The sequence below is a fragment of the Ambystoma mexicanum genome, chromosome 4q (assembly GCF_040938575.1).
Source record: "Ambystoma mexicanum isolate Mex_15411 chromosome 4q, UKY_AmexF1_1, whole genome shotgun sequence".
Classification (NCBI taxonomy): domain Eukaryota; kingdom Metazoa; phylum Chordata; class Amphibia; order Caudata; family Ambystomatidae; genus Ambystoma; species Ambystoma mexicanum.
Window position 1 is genome coordinate 1,257,208,962 of NC_090928.1, and position 24,233 is coordinate 1,257,233,194.

At 47.6% G+C, this 24,233-nt stretch overlaps 1 protein-coding gene across 4 annotated transcripts in view; it reads left to right on the top strand.

The window, feature by feature from the left end:
- Positions 1–23,974, top strand: part of SLC29A1 (solute carrier family 29 member 1 (Augustine blood group)) — a 589,752-nt gene extending 565,778 nt beyond the window's left edge. For all 4 annotated transcript variants that reach the window (XM_069608852.1, XM_069608853.1, XM_069608854.1 and 1 more), the window contains 2 exons: positions 19,587–19,786; positions 23,477–23,974. In XM_069608852.1, coding sequence (XP_069464953.1) covers positions 19,587–19,786; positions 23,477–23,588 — 312 coding nt within the window. In that variant the 3' untranslated portion in view covers positions 23,589–23,974. The remainder of the gene's footprint in view (positions 1–19,586; positions 19,787–23,476) is intronic.
- Positions 23,975–24,233: the final 259 nt, after the last annotated feature.

The following is a 24,233-nucleotide window of genomic DNA, read 5'->3' on the forward strand; positions in this document are numbered from 1 at the left end:
GATGGTTAGAGTGCAGTTACTAGATATAGGTAATTTGGCTGAGAGTATTTTGTAGGATTTAAGTGGGGGTGGTGAAGTTAGTCTTACTGCCAAATTGGTTTTAGCTATAATGGCTTGGCCGCCTCCTCTGGCATTGGGGCTATCTGCTCTAAATATTTGGTAGTTCTGAGGAATGGCTAGCATAAGGGCAGGGCCTGCTGCATCATGGAGCCAGGATTCAGTTACTGCAAGGATGTCTAAGTCATTACAGGATGTATATGTCTGCAATTTCGGTAGCATGTGCCATAAGAGATCTTGCGCTGATGAGCACTCCAGAGATAGTTGTCATGTTAATTGGCCCTTGGGATGGGGCGAGTCTACATTTGGGTGGATTATTACTCATATGTGATTGAGGGTAGGAGGGGGCAAGGTTCAGTGTTTTATGCAAGACTTCTAGAACTATTGTGGCCGTGAGTTCCTGAGCCAGGGCGGTGGTGTTGTGATTAAGGTGGGGATTTAGGAGCCTGTTACTGCTTGTCTTGGGCTCATGAAGACGGGGTAGCCTTGCTCGTAGTCTGTTGTTTCTGTTCTGCTCTCCCTAATCTTATTGCTTGTCTTGTACTGGTTCACCAACCTTTTTCCCTAGTGAGTCCTCATCCAGCGCCTTACCAGGGATGTAACTCTGTGGACCTGAGTGTGAGTTTGGCAGTAGAGGTTAAACATCCAGCAATTACTGCACTGCCAAACTACAAGTTTTGTTACAAGGAATCTTGTTTACCACCTTCTTTTGGATGGAGGTTTTTATCTCCACCCAAAAGCATTGCCTCATGCGGTAATGACAACAGTCAATGAATACTGGACTCCATGGAGTTCTCTAGGACTTTGAAATCAAAATAAAGGGTCCACGTGACTTGGAATCATACAGATCTTTCCAACACCTGATATTTACAGTGTGCGCTAATGGAAAGGGTTTTGGTGGTATTATCTAATTTAATACCACCAAACTCATAATTAGGCCATTTGTGATGTGCCCAATGAGTTACCGTAAAGTGTGGGGTACCCAAAACATACCCTGTGTTTTCTTGGGCACATTACCCTGAGCAGCAAGCTATGCAAATCACATAAAGTGGTGGTCACAATACTGTGCTGCAAGTGTTCCAGGCCCTTGCAAGTCAGAAACAAATAAGGCAATACTAGCTGCTCGCTGGCAAAGCCCCCAACTAAACTTGACTTCCTTGTTGTAAAAGGATACAACTGTGCCCATATATGGTGCTTGGCTACTCTGAGCCCAGGAAGCCTGCGGCAGCCAAGACTAGGGCTGAAGAGTATGTAAATGGGAGGTCTGGGTGCAAGTCTTGTTTATTTGCCCAGGTAGCCCGAGATAGTTTGAAAGTGAACCCCAATGATTAGGTGGCCATCAAATGTCTCAAACGATCCTAGGTTTTCATTGCGGCTGAGCTTACGTTCAGCTTCCTATAGTCCTATGAGATAGGAGAATCAGCACCTAATCTTGGCCAATCTCTGGGACAGGTCTTGTAGCACTGTGAAGCAACCTGAGAACTAAAAGGAACCTGTGGAAGATCTTCTACGGCACTCTACCCAATACACAGGCCGACTACAAAGCTCAACTGCAATGTGCACCTTCCATCAATCTCCATGACTGGAGGAAAGGATGACCGAGACACGCTCCTCTTGTTCCAGAAAGCACAGCTGCAATTTGCACCTTCCATCAATCTCCATGACTAGAGGAAAGGATGAGCGAGACACGCTCCTCTTGTTCCAGAAAGCCCAGCTGCAATGTGCACCTTCCATTAATCTCCATGAATGGAGGAAAGGATGAGCGAGACACGTTCCTCTTGTTCCAGAAATCCCAGCTGCAATGTGCACCTTCCATCAATCTCCATGACTAGAGGAAAGGGTGAGCGAGACACACTCCTCTTGTTCCAGAAAGCCCAGCTGCAATGTGCACCTTCCATCAATCCCCATGAGTAGAGGAAAGAGTGAGCGAGACACACTCCTCTTGTTCCAGAAAACCCAGCTGCAATGTGCACCTTCCATCAATCTCCATGACTAGAGGAAAGGGTGAGCGAGACACACTCCTCTTGTTCCAGAAAGCCCAGCTGCAATGTGCACCTTCCATCAATCTCCATGACTAGAGGAAAGGATGAGCAAGACACGATCCTCTTCTTCCAGAAAGCCCTGCAGGGTTGTAAGATCCCTCAGATCCCAGAAGAAATCTTGATGCTTGCCCTGCACAGCCACAAATATTTGCGAGCAGGAGAAGCTGAGGGCTGGTAGCAAGTAGTTACAGAGGCCTAATCTTTTAAAGTCGGTCTTCAGTCAGGGAACATTTATCCAAAATAGTTGGGATTATGAGGAAAGGAAGGCTTCCTTGACCTACACCACTGAACCACCAACTTTACTGCCAGACCTGACTTTTCAGCTATCAGAAAGCCGCAGCATACTAATACTATAGATTTTTTGACAGCTTGCAGTTGCTCACCTGTTACTGCAATGAGAATTGATTTCTGTGGTAGAAGCATTGACTTTGGCACATACTACTCCCACTTAGTCAGCCTTGGTGCCCATAGACCCCTTGGTGCCCATAGACCCGGATTGACTCTGTGCTCTCCGGGGACCCTAGCTTTGCAAGAGTGCGTTTGTGTTATGTCATTGTGTGTTTTTGTCTCAAAGCGCCCTGATGCCCGCTATACAAAACCAAAATACATACATACATACATACATACAGTGCATTCCAAGATATTGAATAGTCCCCATTTTAGAAAGTTACTGACCTGTAATCTTTGTTTACCTTTTTTCCTTTGCAAAAAAGATGAAGTTATTATTCATACTCATCTGAGGGTTGGTCCATGCATTCTTACGAGCTATATGCCCCTCCCGCTTATACTCAATCTATAGGGTTTGTACAGAGATCAGACTTCACGGAGGCGGTTAAATGGGAAAAAACGATCAAAGAAGAAGATATATATAATAAAATGATATTATTAAAAAGTTCTACAGCCCAGGATAATGGGCCCTGTAAACAAATTCTAAAAAAAGATCTGGCAACTTAGTCAAAAATTATATGTATTCTTTTCGAGAGGGTCATTAAAACTGTAATAAGGCCTAATTCGTGGGACACTTCTACCATGGTCTCTATTTTAGAACAAGGGCAGAAAGACAATCCAGACAGCTACCGGCCCATTGTGCTGTTGGATGTTGAGAGCAAGGTCTTAGCCTTTTTCGTTTTAGACAATCTGCTGGCATGGTCCTCGACTGCTCGCTGTCTTTTTAACTTCCAAGTGTGATTTAGAAAGAGAGTGAGGAAGGACATGAATGGATTGGCACACTCCCTTTGTCAGAGTGAGGTGGGAATGGCTGGAACCCCTTTGTGCGCGGCCAGCTATGATTGCAGCAGCCTCTGACAGTCTTAATAGGCGCAGGCTGTGGTTAAAACTGGCAAACTGGGGCAACCCAGGGGGCCTGCAAGGTATTTTAATGCTTCAGAGCAGGTTGACAAACTCAACCCCCAAATTTTGAAGAAGAAATTCCTGTGAATTGAAAATGAGCAGAGGATTAAAAAAAGCCTGTTTCTCAAAAGCAATACCCAAGTATTGAGTGGTGTCTGGGGTCTTTACCCAGTTCCCCTGCCCAATATAAAGAGTCCTGTTCATGAGATTTGCATGCACTCTTATGCCCAGCGAAGAAAGAGTCAGCGCCTAGAGGGATATGCCAAAAGGAAAACACACGTGTTGGGGGTGCGGTTCTGCTGACGCCGTGGAGGCTTTAAAACACCTCATAATGCCTAGGCCTACATCAGAAATGGACTGACAGTGCCAAGCCCTACGTGCATAATGAAGATGAGATTGGCACAGAAGCTTTGTAAATTAAACGCTATGAATTATCTTCTACTATGTTCTGTTAGATAGAATACACTGACATCACGTCAGTGGAACTCATGTTAAAAGAATGTTCTCTTACGGAGCGTTCAATGTCATTCCTATCCCGGCTGCTACGCTTTCCGGTGACCTATAATAAAGCTCACGTTTAAAGCTTATCCTGGTACGTCCGTTCATAACAAATGGCGACGAGGAGTACCCAATAAGGCCCCCGGAGTTAGCCCCATTGCGCCGCCGATGAGCACTGCACCCCGCCGGGCAGGGAGTGATAACGAGCAACTGACGATGCACTTCAGCTGCCTACTGTGGCCTTCCCTGACCACACCAGGACAACCGTTTGGGGGCAAGGCAGATATGTGGAAAATCAAACTTCTGATGCTTGTTAATCTGCTTAGAATCACATGCTGTGCATATGGTCCGACATCCAATGGTAATGCATCTTGTCTTTCGGGGGACCGAAAGGGGACGTCGGCATAGGCGTGTCTGAAACACTATCCCTATCGTGACGTGTGTAATACCCAAAATCCCTCACGCGCCGAGGTCCCTCAGATTGTTTTTTCCCACCCAGATAAATGGTCGTCCTATAGCGGAGCTCTTCATGAGACATTGTTTATCTTACCGAATTGTCGGTTATTCCCCGTTAAGTCACTTCGCCCATCAAGAACATCTTCGACGAAGACTACGGGGGAATCGTCTACAGCTGTGGATTCCGGTGCCTAAGATCCGGCGTTCGGACTTCCACGTGGTCGGGCCTTCTGGCCGGCCTACACAGTAGGGAGAGTGGGCTTGGGGTTTGCCATACTGTTATTATGTCTTTCCTCTTTTCCACTGCTTTCCTTTTTGGTCTGGTCACCCTTCCCTTCTGCTATGGAAAGGGCTCCATTTAGATTCTGCCCTGTGTGTAGGGTCAGATATCTGTGGAAAGACGAGCAGACGTCGTGTAACGCTTGTCTCCCCCTGGAGCATGACGAAAAGCAGTGTTCAGCGTGTAAACTCCTTAAACCTAAAACCCTTAAGGAGCGCCGGTTGAAGCGGTTGGCCGCGTACCGAATGTCACGTGTAGAGCCTCCCTCCCCTGCTGCGACACCAGCCGAAAGTGACGGGGGTACATCGGATGACCAAACGTCCAACGCGGACGTTATAGACCTTGAGGCGGACTATTCTAGGGCTGCCACGCCCGTCCCCGACCCTTCCAGGCTCGACTCTGGTCTTGCTACAGGGACCACACCCGGTGACGGGCGTACAATCGCACCGCACAAAGCACACAACCCAAGCACCCTCCTCGACGACTTTGCCGAAGAAGGCGAAAGCGCCAACCGGTCCGCCTGAAACTTCGGCGGCGCCCACGGTCGGTCTGATCCGAAGCCTTCCCTGCATCCGCAGCAGCGCATGACGACTGGGCATAGGAAACATAACAAGGGCGCTACTCCCCAAACTAAACGCGCCGAAGTTTCAGAACAAGAAACTTCGACGGATTCCAAGGTTTCCAAGGCCCGTACAGGCCCGAAAACTACGAGAAGCCATCCGCTGGCCCTTCTGGAGCCGCGGAAGACATTTTCACTGCCGTCAGATCTTCGGAGGCGTTGTCTCCCGAAGATTTGGAGACTATCCGTAAGAGCATCAATAGGCTTGCTACGGCGGTGGGCCTTATACCGGTTCCGCCCACAGTTATGGGCCAATCCGCCAAAAAGCTTTCCACTGATTGGGAAGACGATCCCGAAGACTCTTACAAAGAAAGCCAGGTACCCCTCTCAAGCACCCTGAGGAGATCCTCAACGCCTTAGGACGGAGAACACGGTTCCTACTCAGCTAGGTCCATTTGGGTCATCCAAGTGGACCACGGAGCAATTCGAGGGGTGTATGGATCAGCTGGAGCAGTTTTTCAGGGCTTCTGATCAACCTCCGCCGAAAAAAGCTCGGGTAAACCCTAACCCTCAAACACAGGTGTTGGACATCAAGAAGGTGTCCAGATGGACAGGTATAGAGACATCTATACAGAAGAAGAGGAGTCTTCTTTTCTGGGCAACTATAGGGAAGATCAAGGAGCAACGGACAACTGGAAGGACACCCAGCAGGACGATCACAACTCTGATATCGCTTGCCTCGACTCTCCCCCATCCACCCCGATTCGACAAGCTTCCCCTTCCCCGGTGGATGATCAATTGGCTTTCAACAACATGTTGAAAAAAGCAGCGGAATTCTTTAAAATTGCCACGCTTGAAGCCTTGCCCGAACAAGATTTAGCGGAGGACATTATTAATGAAAAGCCTCTGTCAAGCCAGTCTTTCCCTCTCTTGAGCTCTGTAAAGTGACGGCTGGCCCCTTCCTTACTCACACCCGCTCAGACTAGGGCTGTGAACCCAAGGGTCGAAAAACTTTCCCGACCCTCCCCCACTAACCCGCTTTATATCAAAGGACACGCAATCCCAGACTTACGGGTGGTGACCAACACTCGCAAGAGAGCAGGGGTTCCCCTTGCCACGGGAGAGTCAACCCCGGACAAGGAGTCCAAAAGGTTGTATGCCTTAGGCAAACGGGTTACGTCGACGGCGGCCTATACCGTCCGGATTGCCAATAACACGATGTTACTAGCAAGCTACGTCGACGCCCAATGGAACCTACTCCAGGAAGGCCTTCAAGAGGTTCCGGAACCAACCAGAGCGAAGCTTCTCGCCATTGTCTCGGAGGGCAAACTTGCCAATCAGAATGTGGTAAAGAATACCCTGGACACCGTAGAGACAGCAGGCAGGTCTCTCGCACAGGGTACTCTCCTAAAGAGGCACACGTGGCTGCGCACGTCGGGCTTCAGGCCTGAGACCCATGCATCCCTCATCAACAAACCCATCGAAGAGGCCAACCTCTTCGGGAAGGTGGTAGACGATGCTTTGGAAACAGCCACGAAGGAGCACAAGACTATTAAGTCGTTGCACCAAATTTCCCAGAAACCCTCTTCACAGAGGGGCAGTAATTCTCGGCGGTCCTTTCGAGGACAAGCCCGCGCCACTCAAAACAATTTCGGCACGGGCAACTTCAACTCAAGTCAACCGGCTGCAAGCCCCACTTATTACCCCCAGAGGGGTCAGAAGCGCGGAAAGAATAGAGGCAGAGGCTCCAATTCCAGAGGAGCGTCAACTTCGGGTCAGAAATGAGCACCAAGTCCAGGTCCCCTCCCATGTCTCCCCTGTCGGGGGGGCGATTAACATCTTTCCTCAAGGCATGGGAGGGGATAACCTCAGACCAGTGGGTCTTAAAGACAGTCTCCCACGGTTACTGTGTGGAATTCGCCCGACCTCCACAGTTCAGACCGCCGAAACATCGACGCCTTTCACCGGAACATCTGCAGATCCTGATCCAAGAGGTGGAAGCGCTGTTGGGAAAGGACGCCATAGAAGCCATCCCGATTCTTCAGGTAAACGAGGGTATCTATTCAGTGTACTTCCTTGTACCCAAAAAGGATCTCACCATGTGTCCTATTCTAGACCTGCGCCCAGTGAACAAGTTCATAAAGCCCCAAAGGTTTTGCATGGTAACACTGCAAGAGGTGATCCCATTGCTAAAACAGGGGGACTTCATGACAACATTGGATATGAAAGATGCATATTTTCATATTTCAATGCTGCCAGCGCACAGAAAATTCCTAAGGTTCATGATTGAGGACAAACACTACCAGTTCAAGGTGCTCCCCTTCGGCATAGCCTCGGCGCCAAAGGGTGTTTACCAAGGTCCTGGCAGTGGCAGCGGCACACCTGCGCAGACTTTCAGTTCCAGTTTACCCTTACCTCGACGATTGGCTCATCACGGGGGACTTGTTCGACGTTTGTTTTTCGAACACCCAGAGAACAGTAGACCTACTGTCCAGCCTGGGATTTTCTATCAACTAACAGAAATCCAGCTTAGTCCTCAGCCAAGTAAAACAGTTCCTGAGGGCTCTAATTTGTACGGAAGACGGTCTAGTCTTCCCTTCCAGCGAGAGGTTTCAGAACATGCTCTCTCAGGTTCCTCAGTATGTAGCCAGCCGAGAGGTGACGGTACGCAATGCTATGCGTTTGCTAGGGATGATGGCATCATGCATATACTTGGTTCCCCACGCGTGGCTGCACATGTGTCCCATGCAAGAGTGGCTCAACAGCCAGTTGTGTCAGGCCAGCGGACAATGGGAAGATCGGTTAGTTGTCTCGCCAGCCCTCGTTCTCTCTCTGCAGTGGTGGCCGAGGGAGAACCTCTTGAAGGGGAAAACCTTCACCACCCCTACAGTGGAATCCACTCTCACGACAGACGCATCTCTGACGGGATGGGGGGCTCACCTACTTCAACAGACAGCGCACAGAGTGTGGTCCCTTCAGGTAGCGTCCAACCATATAAACCTACTGGAGCTACTAGCATTGTTCAAAGCATTGAAAGCCTTTCAGGAGAAACTGCAAGGGAAGACAGTGCTGGTCCTAACCGACAGCACAACAGCAATGTATTACCTGAACAAACAGGGGGGCACTCACTCTCCAGGGCTATCCAAGCTGTCCCAAAACATCTGGATATGGGCTCTCAAACACAAGATGTTCCTGATATCCCAACATGCTCCAGGGGAACTCAATCTTCTGGCAGACGTACTCAGCAGAGATTTTCCTGTGCCAGAAGAGTACGAATGGCGACTGCACAAAGACATTGTATCCAACGTTTTCGCAGAATGGGGGTTTCCAGAGATCGACCTGTTCGCTACTCAGGAGAACGCCCAATGCCAAGATTACACCTCCAGGTACCCCCAGAACCGATCCAAGGGGAACGGTCTCTGGATAACTTGGTCGGGGAAATTTGTCTACGCTATTCCCCTGACTCCCCTTCTGAACAAGATAGTACACAAGATGCACCAGGAACCAGTGACGATGATTCTGGTGGATCCCATGTGGGCCCGCCAACCTTGGTTCGCGCACCTGATGGAAATGTCCCTCTCCCCACCAGTCAAGCTGCCCTGCCCGTACAACATGTCTCAGGACAGGGGGGAGACTCTGCACCCATGCCCACAAACTCTGATCTTAGCAGCCTGGCTCCTGAGGTCATAGAGTTTGGACATCTGCAACTCCCTCAAAGATGCATGGACATACTGAGGGAGGCAAGAAAGCCTAACACACGTTATTGCTATGCCAGCAAATGGAAACGTTTTGTCATCTGGTGCAGTTCCAAAGGCGTCAATCCCACCGATTGCTCGCCTTCACACATTGTGTTATATCTAAACCATCTGTTGGACTCTGGGTTAGTTTTCAATTCCTTAAAGGTTCACCTAGCGGCGTTGTCATCCTACACCATGTCACAACAAAAGGTGTCGTGGTGGAAAATACCTGTGATTAAAGCCTTTATGGAAGGGGTTAAAAGAATTTATCCCCCCATCACTTACCCAACCCCTGGGTGGGATCTAAATGTGTTTTTAACTAGGCTCATTGGACCCCCTTTTGAGCCTATGCATAAAGCTAGTCTGAAAGACCTAACTTACAAGACAGCCTTACTAGTAGCTATCACTTCTATCAGAAGAGTTAGCGAACTACAGGCCCTCTCGGTTTTGGACCCCTTTGTTACAGTCCACAAAGATAAGGTAGTTCTGCGCACACATCCCAGATTTGCGCCAAAATTTATTTCGAGGTTCCATGTGAACCAGTCAATCGAACTACCCACGTTCTTCCAGAGACCTACTAACATGGCTGAAAGAAGCCTTCGCACACTAGATGTGCGCAGGGCAGTCATGTTCTACATGGATAGAACTAAACCACTGAGGAAAACTAAACAATTCTTTGTTTCAGTGGCAGCTGGTAAAGAAGGGGACCCTGTCTCTAAATCAGCAATATCTAGGTGGATTGTCAAATGCATCACACTATGTTACACTCTTGCAAAGAGAGAACTGCCCTTCAATCCTAGAGCACATTCTACTCGAGGCACTGGGGCATCCATAGCATTCTTTGCAAATGTTCCCCTAGAGTCCATTTGCAAAGCGGCAACCTGGAGTTCTGTACACACCTTTACAAAACACTATTGCCTAGACACTCATTCTAGGTCTGATTCTCAGCTGGGACAAGCAGTACTAAGACATCTTTTTTCTACTGTTCCTTCTCACAACCCACCTCCAACTCCGGGTACTGCTCGCTAGTCTATGCACAGCATGTGATTCTAAGATTAACAAGCATCAGAAGACATGCATTACTTACCGTAAAAGCATTTCTGATGATTGTATCTGCTTAGATTCACATGCGCCCTCCCTGCCTCCCCGCTCGGGGTGGAAGGAACATAGACTTCTTACTACTTTCTCTCTTCATGTACTCACTCACTATAGCCTTGGGCTCCCTCATGGCAGAAAAAATACAATAGGAGGGACCTCGGCGCGTGAGGGATTTTGGGTACTACACACGTCACGATAGGGATAGTGTTTCAGACACGCCTATGCCGAGGTCACCTTTTGTTCCCCCAAAAGACGAGATGCAATACTCTGCGGTTACCACTGGATGTCAGACCATAGGCACAGCATGTGAATCTAAGCAGATACAATCATCAGACATGCTTTTAAGGTAAGTAATGCATGTCATATCAATAATCCTGCCTGTGCGCCGAATGAGAGAGCGTTTTACCGTCTTACCAGTACTGATCAAGTGCGGGGGAGAGAATCTTTTGAATCGCTAGCCAACGGCAAACGCTAGCAATTCGAGTAAGGGACCTTAGAGCGTCAGATTGCGTGCAGTCATTTTCTATGGTTGCAATCCTGTTGCCATAACAACGTCAATACGGAGAGAGCAAGGAGCGTATTCCGAGTGCCATCTCTTGAGAAATAATCTGATGAGACTCTAAGAACATATTATAAAGCCGGCACGCCAGTGAAAGTTGTAAAGAGGCTGCCAAGACACGAGTGAGGTGGAAAACGTCCTCTAATGCACAATACACATCTGAGATACACTATACAAGCCAAAGTTGTCTGACAATTGTTTTCATGCTGCATGCAATCTGAGTTGAAAGCCCACATTACTGGCAAACCATTTCGTGTTCAAATTTTGCAAAACATTGCCAAACAAACTGTCCTAACAAGACATGTTCAAGTACTGTTGGTGCACAACACTCTGATAATTGCTACCAAGTCTTGTCACAGAATCACATACAGCCATGCAGAATGGCCGCCTCCAACAAAATTTCTTCCATGTTCCGGAAACCCTACATGCCCGTGGGAGCAATGGATAGACGGCTTCCAGGTATATCTAAGGGCCATTGGTGGTAACAAATTTAGTGATGACCTCAAGGAAGCGACCCTACTAAATTGCGCTGGCGCGGTGGCCCTAAGAATATTCACGGCGCTTCCTGAATCCGATGATGCAGGAGGCGATGGCAACCGCAAATTTGAGAATGCACTAGCCAAACTTACCAAACACTTTGGCAATAAGACCAATGTGCTGGAGAGGTATAGATTCTTTTCTAGGAAACAATTGAAGAGCGAATCAATCGACACCTACATAGCATCCCTTAGGACGCTTATGTCAACCTACAGTTTCACTGGCGTCGCAGACGAATATCTACGGGACCAACTGGTACTGAATGTTCCCGATCCACGAATCCAACAAAGGTTATGACAGACAAAAAAAACATTGTTTGAACAGGCCACTGAGATAGCAAGAAGCATGTATCTGGGGGATCGCTGCATGAAGGAAAGATTTGACCAAGTGGGGAATACAGAGGTGAAGTCCATTGAAGAAGATATAGGTGAACCTTTAGTGGCACTGGTGAGAGGAACATCCACACATGCCTCGAGACCCAATTCCAGGAGAGGAAGAAATCCAGATTATGCCAATCAAAATCCAGGGTGTTGCCAAAAGTGTGGCTGGTACAAACACAATGATACCAACAGAGAATGCCCTGCGGCAGCCATTGAGTGCTACAGATGTAACCAAATTGGGCATTTTGCAAAAGTCTGTAAGAATACACGGGGAAGATCTAGCAGGTTTGACAGATTCACTAGAAGACCATTCGCCAGGACGATGAGAGGCACTGTGCGAATTGTTGAAGCTGATCAAGGATGCGATGATATGCTAACGATCAACCAGAGAAGTCCTCCAATACAAATTCTCACTGTCACGTCCTTGCAACAATCCAAAGGTCCCTGGGTCAACATGCAAATCAACGGCATATCCTTGCCCATAATGGTAGACACCGGATCCCCATATACCATGGTGGATGTAAAAACCTTCCTTGGAGAATTGTCCGGCAAGATGGAAGACATACGGAACACTGTAGTACGGGCAACGGGATATGGTAGACCCCCATAGACATCATTGGGTGTACATGGGTAAAACTCAGATTTCGCGACAGAGAAACGTACTGCAGACTTTTCATAGCAAGAAATGGCTCATCTGTAGTAGGTTAGGAGGTGCAAGCCGCTCTCCGTTTGAGGATCCACCCTGGAGAAGAGACCCCCATATTGACTGTATTAAAAGACAACAGTGATAGCAAGACGACATTGGCGAAACAATTTCCCAAAGTGTTTAGTGGAAAGATTGGACTCCTGGAGGGTTTCCAACACAGAATCATCTTGAAGAAAAGTGCCATTCCAATAGCTCACAGAGTTCATGGAGTTCCTATTGGAACTAAAGAATCACTAAAAAATGAACTTGCGCGCCTGTGTGAGCAGAACATCATACAACCCATTGAAAGTTCAGAATGGCTTGCTCCGATAGTTCTTGTGAAAAAACCTGATAACTCCATAAGAATGTGTGTCGATCTGAGGGATCTGAACAAAAACATCTGGGTCGATAGACATCCCCTTCCGAACATATCCAAACTTTTAATAGCCATGAAACCGGCCAAATATTTCAGCACCCTAGACCTATCCTCGGCCTATCATCAAATTGCCTTGGAAGAGAACTCGAAAAACATCACATCATTTGTCACTCCTTTGGGTGCATTTATGTTCAGGAGAATGCCGTTCGGACTCGCATCAGCTGCAGCAGTGTTTCAGAGGTTGATGTCACATCTGTTTGGGGGCCTAGAGGGTGTACATTGCTTCCAAGACGACATCCTCATTTCAGCCATCACGGAGGAAGCACACGATGCAAAACCTATGGGCATATTACAAGTGATCCAAAAGAGCGGCCTCACTTTAAAGTTGGACAAGTGCAACATCAAATGCAACAAAGTGTCCTACCTTGGCCATTCCATAGACGCCAAGGGCATCAGCCCCAAGAATGAGCTAATGGACACCATACTGAGTATTGCAGAGCCAGAAAACAAGGATCAGTTGAGGAGTTTCCTTGGTATGACGGAGTATTATTCCAAATTCATAGGTGATTATGCCAACAAAACCAGAAATATGAGGAGCCTCATGAAGAAAACGACTAGGTTTGTGTGGTCTGAAGAATGTAAAGTGGAGTTCGAAGAAATAAAGTCCAACATCAATCAAGCGCCAGCCTTAGGAATGTTTGACTGCAAGGCCAAGACAATCATATCGGTGGTTGCCAGTAAGATTGGTCTGGGAGGAGTCCCTGAACAGCTGCAAAATAAGAACAAAGTGACGATCGCCTTTGCATCTAGAGTGTTGAAAGGAGCAGAATTGAATTGTTCCACAATAGAAAGGGAGGCGCTTGGAGTGAAGTGGATTCTACGACATTTCAGGAACTTAATCTGGGGACTACCCGTCCTGCTCAGAACAGACCACAACCCATTAGTGCATGTCCTCTAAAACACCCCACATAATATCACCAAGAATCAGACGATGGATCCCTGACATTATGCAATATAACCTTCACGTTTGTTACACTCCAGGGGCACAGAATCAAGTGGCTGACTGCTTCTCCAGATTATCGACCAACCAAGATACTGAGGTGGAATGTCTAGACGGAGACATAGTAGCTGCCATAAATCCGGCCATTCCCAGAGATAAATGGAAAAACATAACCGCCACTGATCCTGAACAACAAGAAATTAGGAGAGCAATAGTCAATGACTGGAGAGGATCGTGTCAAAACCTGACAGATTTCATGCCCATCAAGGAAGAGATATCCATGGACGAAGAACACGTCTATAGAGGCGCTAGGGTAATTCCGCCAGTACACCTCAGGAAAAGACTACTCGACTTGGCACATGAAGGACACCTAGGCAGAAGCCTGACGAAGAACAGAGTGAGAAGCAACTATTGGTGGCCGAACATGTGGAAGGAAGCAGAAGAAATTGTCAAGAATTGTTCTGCCTGTGCCACATGCGACAAATCCAAAGTTCTGAGAAAAACACCATTACAACCAGTGGAAAACCCCAAAAAATGTTTGGTCCAAGCTTGCAATAGACATCATGGGTCCATTTGAAAATCTTGAAGCTGTTAAAATATACATCATAGTGCTTGTAGACTACACCTCTAAATGGACAGAGTGGGACATATCAGAAACAAGCGTAACCACAAAAAAGATCACAGAATTTTTGACAGATGTGTTCAACAGAGAAGGAGATCCCAAGGAACTGGTCTCCGACAATGGATCACAATTCATGTCATTAGAATTTCCTTATATCACCCAATCTCAAATGGACTTGTAGAGAGAATGAACAGGCTAGTAAAGAGTGTGATTCAATTGGCCATAGCCAACACATTTCCGTGGAGGGAGACACTCAAAGAGGCCCTGTGTGCATACAGGACAACTCCACATACCACCACCAACGTTGAACCGTTCACTATGATGCAAGGCAGAGTCGCATGCAATCGACTTAGGCCTGCGTGGATTTTCATGGACACTGGGGAGCAAAAATGAATATGGACCATGTCCAGAAATTGGTGAAGGAAAAACAAAGTAAATACAAAGCATACTACGATTCAAGAAACAAAGTAAAAGAAATGGTGATCCAAGAAGGGAACTGGGTATGTGTCAGAGAGCCCAAGAAAACACTCAAAGGTGAATATAGCTTCAGGTCCCCGCAAAGGGTGACCAGCTTTCATGGCAAGTCTGTGGTGTTGGATGATGGGAAGAGATGGTCCGGTGATGATCTCGTGAAAATAGAAAAAGATTTCAACAGAACAGGCACAAGTAAAGACACACGGTTGGAGGACAACATTGAGACAAAAGAAGTACCTCACCAAGGGAATGAAGAAGATGACAAGGTCATTGATGCGAGTGATAAAGGCTCAGTTGGAGGACTGTCCAGGAGAAACTGGAGAGCCATCCGGAACTTCAACAGTGACTATGTTCACTATTAGAAGTGCATGTCACAGTATCCTTTGCCTCAGAAACTCCTGCAATTGTTATCTTGTCACAGTTATTTCCATACTACCCTTATATGCTAAATATCTTTCCTTTCTTTTCTTCCTTCCTTTCTCTCTCTCTCTCTCTCTCTCTCTCTCTCTCTCTCTCTCTCTCTCTCTCTCTGTCTCTCTCTCTCTCTCTCTCTCTCTCTCTCCCTCCTGTTCACTTTTGCCATCCCCTGCTTCATATAGGAAGGGAGATGTTCGATAGAAGACACAGACATCACATCAGTGGAACTCATGTTAAGAGAACGTTCTCTTACAGAGCGCTCAATGTCATTCCTATCCCTGCGGCTTCGCTCTTCGGGGGCCTATAATAAAGCTCATGTTTAAAGCTTATCCTGGTACGTCCGTTCATAACAGCTTTGTAAATTAAACTCTATGGATTATCTTCTACTGTGTTCCTACCTCTATTTGTGGATGCTGCTATTTTGTGCGATGTGTGTAACAGATCTTTTTTTATTCATAAATGCTGCAATTTTGTGTTGTAACTTTTTTGTGATAAATTTGTGTTTTATGGTTTATTTAAACCACACCACAAAATTAAAAAAGAAGGCATTATTTGACTATTATATTGTGCTGACATTCTCTTATTGAATGTTATAAAGTGTTTACTGTGTCTTTGCCTGCCTTCCCTCTGCCCTCCTCCCTGAGTGTGATCCCTTGGCTGCTTCACCACGTTCATCACGTGGAAAACCCAGTTGTCTAGCTGTGGTAAAATGTCTCTGACACAGTGGCACTGGCAGAGATTTGTTTAGGGTGACCATAGTCGATATTGAGGGATTCATGAGGCAATCATTTTTGAGGGCTTCGGGAGGCGCTCATTGAGTGCACCCAGAGGCCCCTTGTTGAGAGCTACATAATGTGCCCATTGTTGCGTTTGCTAGGAAGCACTCTTTGTTGAGTTTGTAAGAAGATGCTCATTGTTGAGCTCGTTGAGTGGTGCTCATTGTTGAAGGTGTCAGAAGTAACATGGGAGGTTCTCCATGTTGAATTTCTCAGGAAGTGCCCAATATTAAGTCTGCACAAAGTGCATGGGGTCTTTTTGTAGCTAAACCTATGACCTGGTATAATCAATTGTTTGATGATCCTGGCTAACAGTGTGTGAGAGAGGGGCCTCAACGACCGGTGGGGGGTGTCTGTACTTCTGCTCCCTATATGGTGGAGGAGAGGCACAGAAGACCCCAGCCAAGATTCTCTATTACGGTAGCGATGGTCGAGCAATCAAGGCCTAGCTTCTCAGGAGGTGATGTAGGCTGGTTCTTAAGTACAGTGTAGTCCCCAAGCCCCCACAAAGGAATATCCACACTTTGTATTGGTTAGAACACAGTCTTTATATAATCAATATTCAAGGTTATGTACACTTATCATAATAACTCACTTTGTACTCCGGAAAAATCAACAATGGCAAATATATACAACTCTAAAGTGGTACCACCCTTTGTATTAGATCTCATTAAAGTGCATGAACAATACTGTAACAATGTCACACAGACCAATAGAGTGAAACCAGCAATAGAGAGAGGAGAGAAAATAAGATGGTTGAGCAATAGGCAGAATACTGGCCCCTACCACTAGGCACAGTGCTGTGTGGAGATCCCCCCACCTGGGCAACCTGTAAAACAAAGATGTAGCGCACGCCCAGTCCATATATTGCTCTGCAGGTCTTATTCCCTCCTATAGTGTTTTTACCCCCCCAATGTACCTGGTGGAGTCGAGTTCCTTGAAGAGGCGTCGACAAGCGTCGAGGAACTCGCTGTTAGGCGACGGGGAATCGACGGCCCTTCTTGAATGCCTTCCCTTTCAAGCGGGAGGCACGGGGCGTCGAACGGCCGTCGACAAACGAGGTAGAACGGTGTCGATGAGGCGGCAGCTTCGTCCGAGCGGTGCTCTTCGGCGTCGGAGCATCGGCATCCTGCAAGGCAGAGGCGTGCGGGGCACCTCGGTGACAATAGTTCTGGACCGCAAAGATTGTGGAGACGGAGGCCCAGCAAGGGCGTCGAGTCTTTGGGGTCTTCGGGTGGCGGGAAACCCACCGGCAGGTTTCTCCTCGGCGCGTTGGTCGTCCTCGACTTTCTCCGGCAGGATAAGCGGTCGACGATGCGGTCGAGAGAGTCCTTCGATTGAATGTTCTTAGGCAAAGGAGCGGACGGCTCCGGTCGTCGGCGGCACGGCGTCAAGTGGTTCCCAGGGCTGGGCAACACAACTTCGACGGGCCTCCAGCAGTTACACAAACCTGCGAACCCTGGTCGACGGCAATGGACTTCGACGGCGTCGATGTCCGGGTGCTTCACTTCGATCTCCTCGGCGGTCCCGTCTCGGGTCGACAGCCTTTCGAGGGTCTGTCTTCCAGGGCGCTTCGGCGAAGATGGAGCAGTGCTCGATGGTCCCTCGGAGCACGGGAAGAGGGCGCCTTACCAGGTCCTCTCTCGGGTCAGTCTTCGACGATTTCGTCAGCCTTCGGATCGGTCAAAGCAAATGCCACAGCAAGTCTTCTTCTTCCAGCTGGACGTCGAGGATCAGCAGTTCCAGTTACTCTTAGAGTGGAGACTCCACTCCAGGATGCTTCTGAACGTTCCTGAACTTCTGGCTGCTTCTGAACACATTACCAGTGGTGAGAGGTCCCCAGATATACTATCCTGCCTCTCATCCACACTGCGGGTACACACTCAGCAGCCAATCATACAGAAGGGCATTCATGCAGTCAGTCAGCCAATCAGGCACACAGTGCATTCAGGCCACACTCCTCCCTTCCAGACACTCACAACAAGGAATGTGGATTGGGACAAGTACCCAGCCATTCAACACTACACGCTGCATTCAGGCCAGTTTCGGGCAGGGCTGTCTCAGTCTTTGTCTCTCATGCCAGAAACCAGACAACCACAACAAGGAGTGTATATTGGTCACACACTCCATTCACCCAGGTCCCACCCACAGGAGGTACCCACAACATACAGTCACTGGGAAGGCTCCAGTCAGTCTAGCTGGGCCTTCACAACAACACCATATATGGAACTTCCACCCAACAGCCAGTCAGGGGGAAGGGACAGAGACAGGGCTTCCCAGGACTTTGTGAAAACAAGATAACAGGCAATAGAAAGCAAGAGTCCACAGGGGCCATCTTGTTTCCTATCGGGAATCAACCGATCCCAATGGCAGGGCCGGGGTATCCCAAAATGGAGGACACCCGGAGCACCTGTCAATTTCAGCATGGAGCTGCCACCAGCCCATACCCTGCTCTGGGGCCACCCACAGGTGCCCAAAAACATACACTAGGGGCACAGGGTTGTACCCCTACCCATGGGTGCCATAAGGGTATCCCATGGGTCTGTTCACCAAACCAAAAGAGAGAGCTGCACTGCCAGGAGTCCCACATGGACTCCGGGGCAGAAAACATACAGAACACACGGTAAAAAACAGTAAAAGGACAAGGATTCCGAGGCCCTGTCCCTCAGATGCATTTCCAGCATCACACAGTGGCTATTCATTTCCACTTTAGAAAACTGTAGGAAACGTTGAGCTGGGTTCCTTGAGCAATTGTGCATATCAGGTGCATGTTTCTCTGTGTCAGCAAGTGGGTGGTCTGCTTGGGACAGAAGCCCTCCATACTATGGCTTTAACCAGACCGATCTAGAATTGGAGGGTTTGCACGTGTCCCTTGATCTCCCTCGACTCATGTGTAGACCTGATTTCAGTGGAAAAACACTACAAATGGACTGAAATACACAAGGCGGAGCTGGGCATCTGTGCAACCTCATTTCCACTTTCGTCACTGGTCCAAACCTTTTTATAAATATCCCTCTTTTATGTTTTAAGGCAAAACAAAGCCAGTTGCATGGAAATGTCATTTCACTAATAACAATACTATGCTTTTTATAGCATTTCATGGCACTCAAAGTTCTAAGTGCTGCTGAGGAGCCAGTGTAATGCTGCTCAGTTTATGGAAGATGAAGTTCTGAGCCTGTCTAGATTCAGTCTCACAGAGTGGAGGCTGCCCCCATGTCTCAGGCGAGCACTTGACCCGTAAGCCACCTTCCCAGCTATGCAAGAGGGGGTCAGTTGTCCTCTTGACAGTAACTTTACAAACCCTCACTGAGCACTGGGTATGTCACAGGTTTGTCCCTGGAGCACTCATCCTGTTGCAGAGCTTGGCCTACAGTGTCCCGCTCATAAGGATCTAGATGACAGGATTTGGGTAAAGATAGAGGGATATTCAAATTAGTAGCGATTGTACTTGGTTATTTATAACACACTTAATACCCAGAGGTTTCTAAGCGTGGGCCCGGGGATCGAACCTGTGTTGCTCTGCATTGTCTTGATTCCAAGGGGGTTGGGGCATTGCTGTGGCAGCAGGAGATTTGGGGTTTCTGTCTTGGAGACACCTCGTTTCCAATTGTGCTAAGCATTATTATGAAACAGTGAACTCTAAGATGTCTTCTCTTCTTTCTTCTCTGCGCTTGGACGAGCAGCCCGGGCAGGACAGCTGGCTGCTTCCCTTCATGGTAGTGCTGCGCGCGGCCTTCATCCCCCTCTTCATGCTCTGCAACGTCCATCCACGAGTCTACCTGCCTGTCGTTTTCCTGCACGACTCCTGGTACATCATTTTCATGATCATCTTCGCCTTCTCCAATGGCTACCTCGCCAGCCTCTGCATGTGCTTCGGGCCCAAGTAAGTGAGGGCTACAGGGAGGAAGCGCACAGTATACTCCAAGGGAGGGACAATGGTGTTCACTATACCTTCAGAAAGCAAATGTGATATAGTGGGGCAGTTAAGTCCATTATGTGATATCCAAAATATCGGTGTACACTCATGGGCGGGCAATTAATTGTGTTTTTCTAATGTTTTATTGATCAAATCATTGAGGATTGTTTGCCTTAGGCCAAAACTCATGTTTCACTTCAACCCAGAATGCTGCCCTAACATCACACAGGTAAGTGAGTCCTAAGCAGAGCAAAGCATGCCTGTCTTTGTTGAGCGACTTGCAGCAGGCAGGCAGCAGTCCCACAGTGCAGATGCTCTTCCCTGGCAGGCCAATCCTTCTGGTTGTGAGATTGCCCCATGCTTTGGCATTGATGCATTGAAATACACAGAGCTTCTATCTCTGCTCCTGCCTGCTGTAAAAGCCTGCAAAATCGGGACGCATAGGGGCCATGTGTAAGGGTTCATCACAGGGGATGTTCATTCTCTACTGTTCATCCTTGTTTGGGAGATTTGTCTTGTGCCCGGTTATATCTGCCTACAGGCTTTGAGCTCCTGACTCTCCAAGTGGTGCAGTAGTCAATCATGACCAGAGTAGTCAAAGCAACACTATAGAAGGAGAGTGGGTTTAATGGCATATTAAATATTTGTGTGTATATGTCTATCTTTTCTCCCACCCTGCCCCCAGGTTCATTCCCCACTGGCTGCGTCTTCTCATCCACCATGGGGGATAATCAATAAACTTAGCAACTTGATGCCATGGATACTAACATATGATCATCTGCACTTATCAAGGGGTTAGGAGGCACAATTGGGAGGGTAGAGGGTTCAGACAGTCAGTCAATCTCTTTGATTGTGGACAATGGGTCAAAGCGATTTGATACTGGCACTGTTTCCCTCCCCACCTTGGAGCTCCCAAGCCTCCCCTCCCGCACCCCCCACACATGGGCTTCAAAATGGGGTGTAAATTGAGATTTATCAAGACTGAATTCGCTTTTTCAAAGACCCTCTGCCCCAACTTAAAAGAATGCAAAGGAAACCCACCTGACCTTACTCTATTTGTGACCCAGCAGAACAAGTTTACTATGCATGACTTCTCCATTTGGTCTTAGGCCTATGGACAAATTATAACTAATTAGATGATTATGAAGGGAACGATTCACAAAGGGCACCACAATGCAGTAGCCCCCTACAGTCTTCTCAGTAGTCCCAACCCACCCTACCTTTCAAAACATCATTTGGATTGGTACTTGGTCCCATAAGGTTCCTATTAACCCAGTGGCTAGTTTTGTTAATTAGGGATGTGGTGGATTCCATGCTTCCCTTCTGCAGCACCGGGACATTTACCCCACCAAAGGTGCCACAGCGGGAGGCAGATTCAAGACGTCGGTTTCACCCACACCATTAAAAATGGAACAGGAGCTAAGACAGGGAGACAACCTTATAGGAAGTGTCTTTCTGGGTAGGCAAGGGACACACATCTACCTCCACACAAATAGGGGGTGTAAACCTGGTTAGACTATCTGTAGGTTCAGTCTCACTGGCCTCATTTCCGGAATGCTCTGAAGAGTTAATTGGCCTCACCATTTTACATTGACAGTTGTTAGACTATAACTCCAAAAGTGATCTCTTAATTTCTCTAAAGGAGTCATCCATGATCAGTAGAGTGTTCAGAACCCCCTGTTTAAAGTCTGTTAAAAAATTCACATTGCGGGTAGGTTTAACATTCAAGACTTCCTCACCCATCTCGGTTAACAATTTCAATAATAACATACCCTGATTGGTTAAAATGAATAGGACTGTGTTTCTTTTCCATTTTCAAATCGGCATAGTCATTGCCCTCATTAACATCCTGCAAAGTCAGTGGATCCTAACTCTTTGGGGGTTCTGTAACCTGGAGCAACGGCGCTCCCATAGCCAGAGCCTCCAGGCTTGCCTCCAAATCCCCACCAGTAATCAAAGTAGACCCCTCCTCAATAACTGCGGATGGAGCCGAGAAACCCCCATTTCAGCAATCTTCCCCCAAAAACGGGTTATCCAAAGTGTGATGATCCATTTTGTCATCACTCCCATTAAAACGCTGATCCCACTGGGAATGAAAATTGCCTTTCAGTTTCTCAGTAGTATTTTTTTTTTTCGCTTTCTTCATAGCCGGGGGATCTTCCCCGACTTTCCTTTTGGCCATAGCCCTCCCCCTCAGAAAACCAGACTATCTACCTGGCCCACAAAGGAAAAGAAGAAAAGAAAGCACTTAACTGGGGAGTGGACAGAAGACCTAGTATGTCCTGCGGTCCAAAAGCCAATGGTCCAAAAAGGTCAGCAAATAGAAAAAGAATCCACAAACCGTGCAGCTAATCAATCCAAAGGATCTACGTGATCCGACCGCGGCTGATTTTGCCGCGGCCGGAAAGTTCGCATGAGAAAGGTGCGAACCACCAAAAGTTTTCACCTTTTCCATGCAAACACACGTACATACCCACATCCACAACACACCCATGATACCCCCCACCCACACCGTCAACACAGCCCCACCCACAGTCCCAACATAAACAAATCCTACTTACCTTTTTCTTCACGCTGAGTGCCTGTGGCGCCAGTTCCCTTTGACTTCCGTTATCGGGAACTGGCGCCGCAGGGTCCTTTTCTTTTTTTCTTTTACGGGGGCTGCAGGGGTTTCCCCCGCAACACCCCGCTCACTATACTATAAAGTATAGTGAGTGGGGTGTTGCGGGGGACACCCCCGCAGCCCCTGTTTTATTATTTATTTTTTTACTTACCTGCAATGCTGCCACCAAAGGTTCAAATTTTTGGTGTTCGAACCTTTGATGGTAGCATTTTTAGAACTTTTTGTTCATGTGACCGTTTAGATACAGTCTTTTTGTATAATTCCAAATCCAAACGGCTTCCAAAAGCCGCAATACCACAGGAGGGACTGACAGAGCACAAGGGCCGACTCCTCAAAAGCACCAGCCCCGCACAAACACCCTTGCAATGGCGGCAGGACCAAACCACAACAGCAGCACCTTTCGACCTTCCTTCCTTGTTAGTTACAATTGGCACCTGAATATGCAGCTCTGCTAGCAGTCAGGATATGTGACTTGCAGGCAATAGTTGCAATATTACGCACAGATCAGCGTGACATCATCACCAGATGGCTAGAACTCCTATTGCTCACCTCCTGATATACCAAGCCCCGAACAGCATGCTGCTCCTACAGACACAAAGCTGTAAAGGTAATACGTTAATAAGAAGCAGGCAGCAATAGCAGCAGGAACAGCCTCTGCAAGCCCAACAGGGGTTCGTGTGCTCATATGCCCAGGCCCTCCTCCAACAAAGAAAGTCAGGTGTGACAGGTTTCAATCCCTGGTGCTAAGCACTCTTGTGTTCACGGGTATGTTCACATAGGGTGGTTCAGCCAGCTGCAACCGCCACCGCCTGCCACCAACGAACACATTATTCATTTGAAAAGATTTTGGATTTGACATCCTCTTGTAAGTTTAGGATTAATGTTTTATATTATTTCCGATACTTCCGAGGGGATTGTGAATGAAGAACCATTTTGTTGAGTTTTGTTGGAAATACTTCTTGATTTTGTTTTAGCACCCCCACAGCCTACCTCTGCAAGTCCCTAACATTGTTTTTCTTCTCCTCGCTCTGCAGGAAAGTGCTGGCACATGAAGCCGAGACTGCCGGCACCATCATGGCCTTCTTCCTCTCGCTGGGCTTGGCACTTGGGGCCGCCTTCTCCTTCCTCTTCCGAATGTTGGTGTAGCATAGACTACGACTTCACTGCCCTCCCTTGGCTTCTGCTCTTCCTCCTGAACAGGCATTCACAGGAGCCCAGAAGCAAGAGCGCTGTTTGGTGCCAATCAGCCGAAAGAAACACAGACATGGATCTGCCTTCCCAGAGGCTCTGTCCACAGGGACTTCTTCAAGCTGTATATTTGAACTCACTTTTTTCTACAGTATTGCAACCAGCTTCGAGTTTACATTCTCTGCTAAAAGGTTCACTTCATTGCAAAGTGACTTTTTGTTCGTTTTTTAAAGAAAAACAAATATTTAGTTTGCATTATTTTTTGACTGCCTATATATAGTATTTGTTCGAGTTGTGCCAAAATATAAATGTTTGCAGCTATTTTTGGGCTGCTTAGGAAACAATTTCCTGTATTCCTCGTTTTTGTGTCTCGTCTCCCATTTAACATGTGTCAGTGTATCTCCTGTCCCATTTAACATTTGTCGGTGTGGCATATGCCAATTTAAGGGGAGAGCAGTAACTGAGCAGCAATTTTCAGCTTTAATAAGAATCAGATTTACATTAGTACTAATAATGCCTTCTCTGCGTGTAAGGCTATATGCCCAAAACCCTAAACACCAGACCTTTCCCCCATGTTACCAAGACCTTGCAAGCTCACCCTTA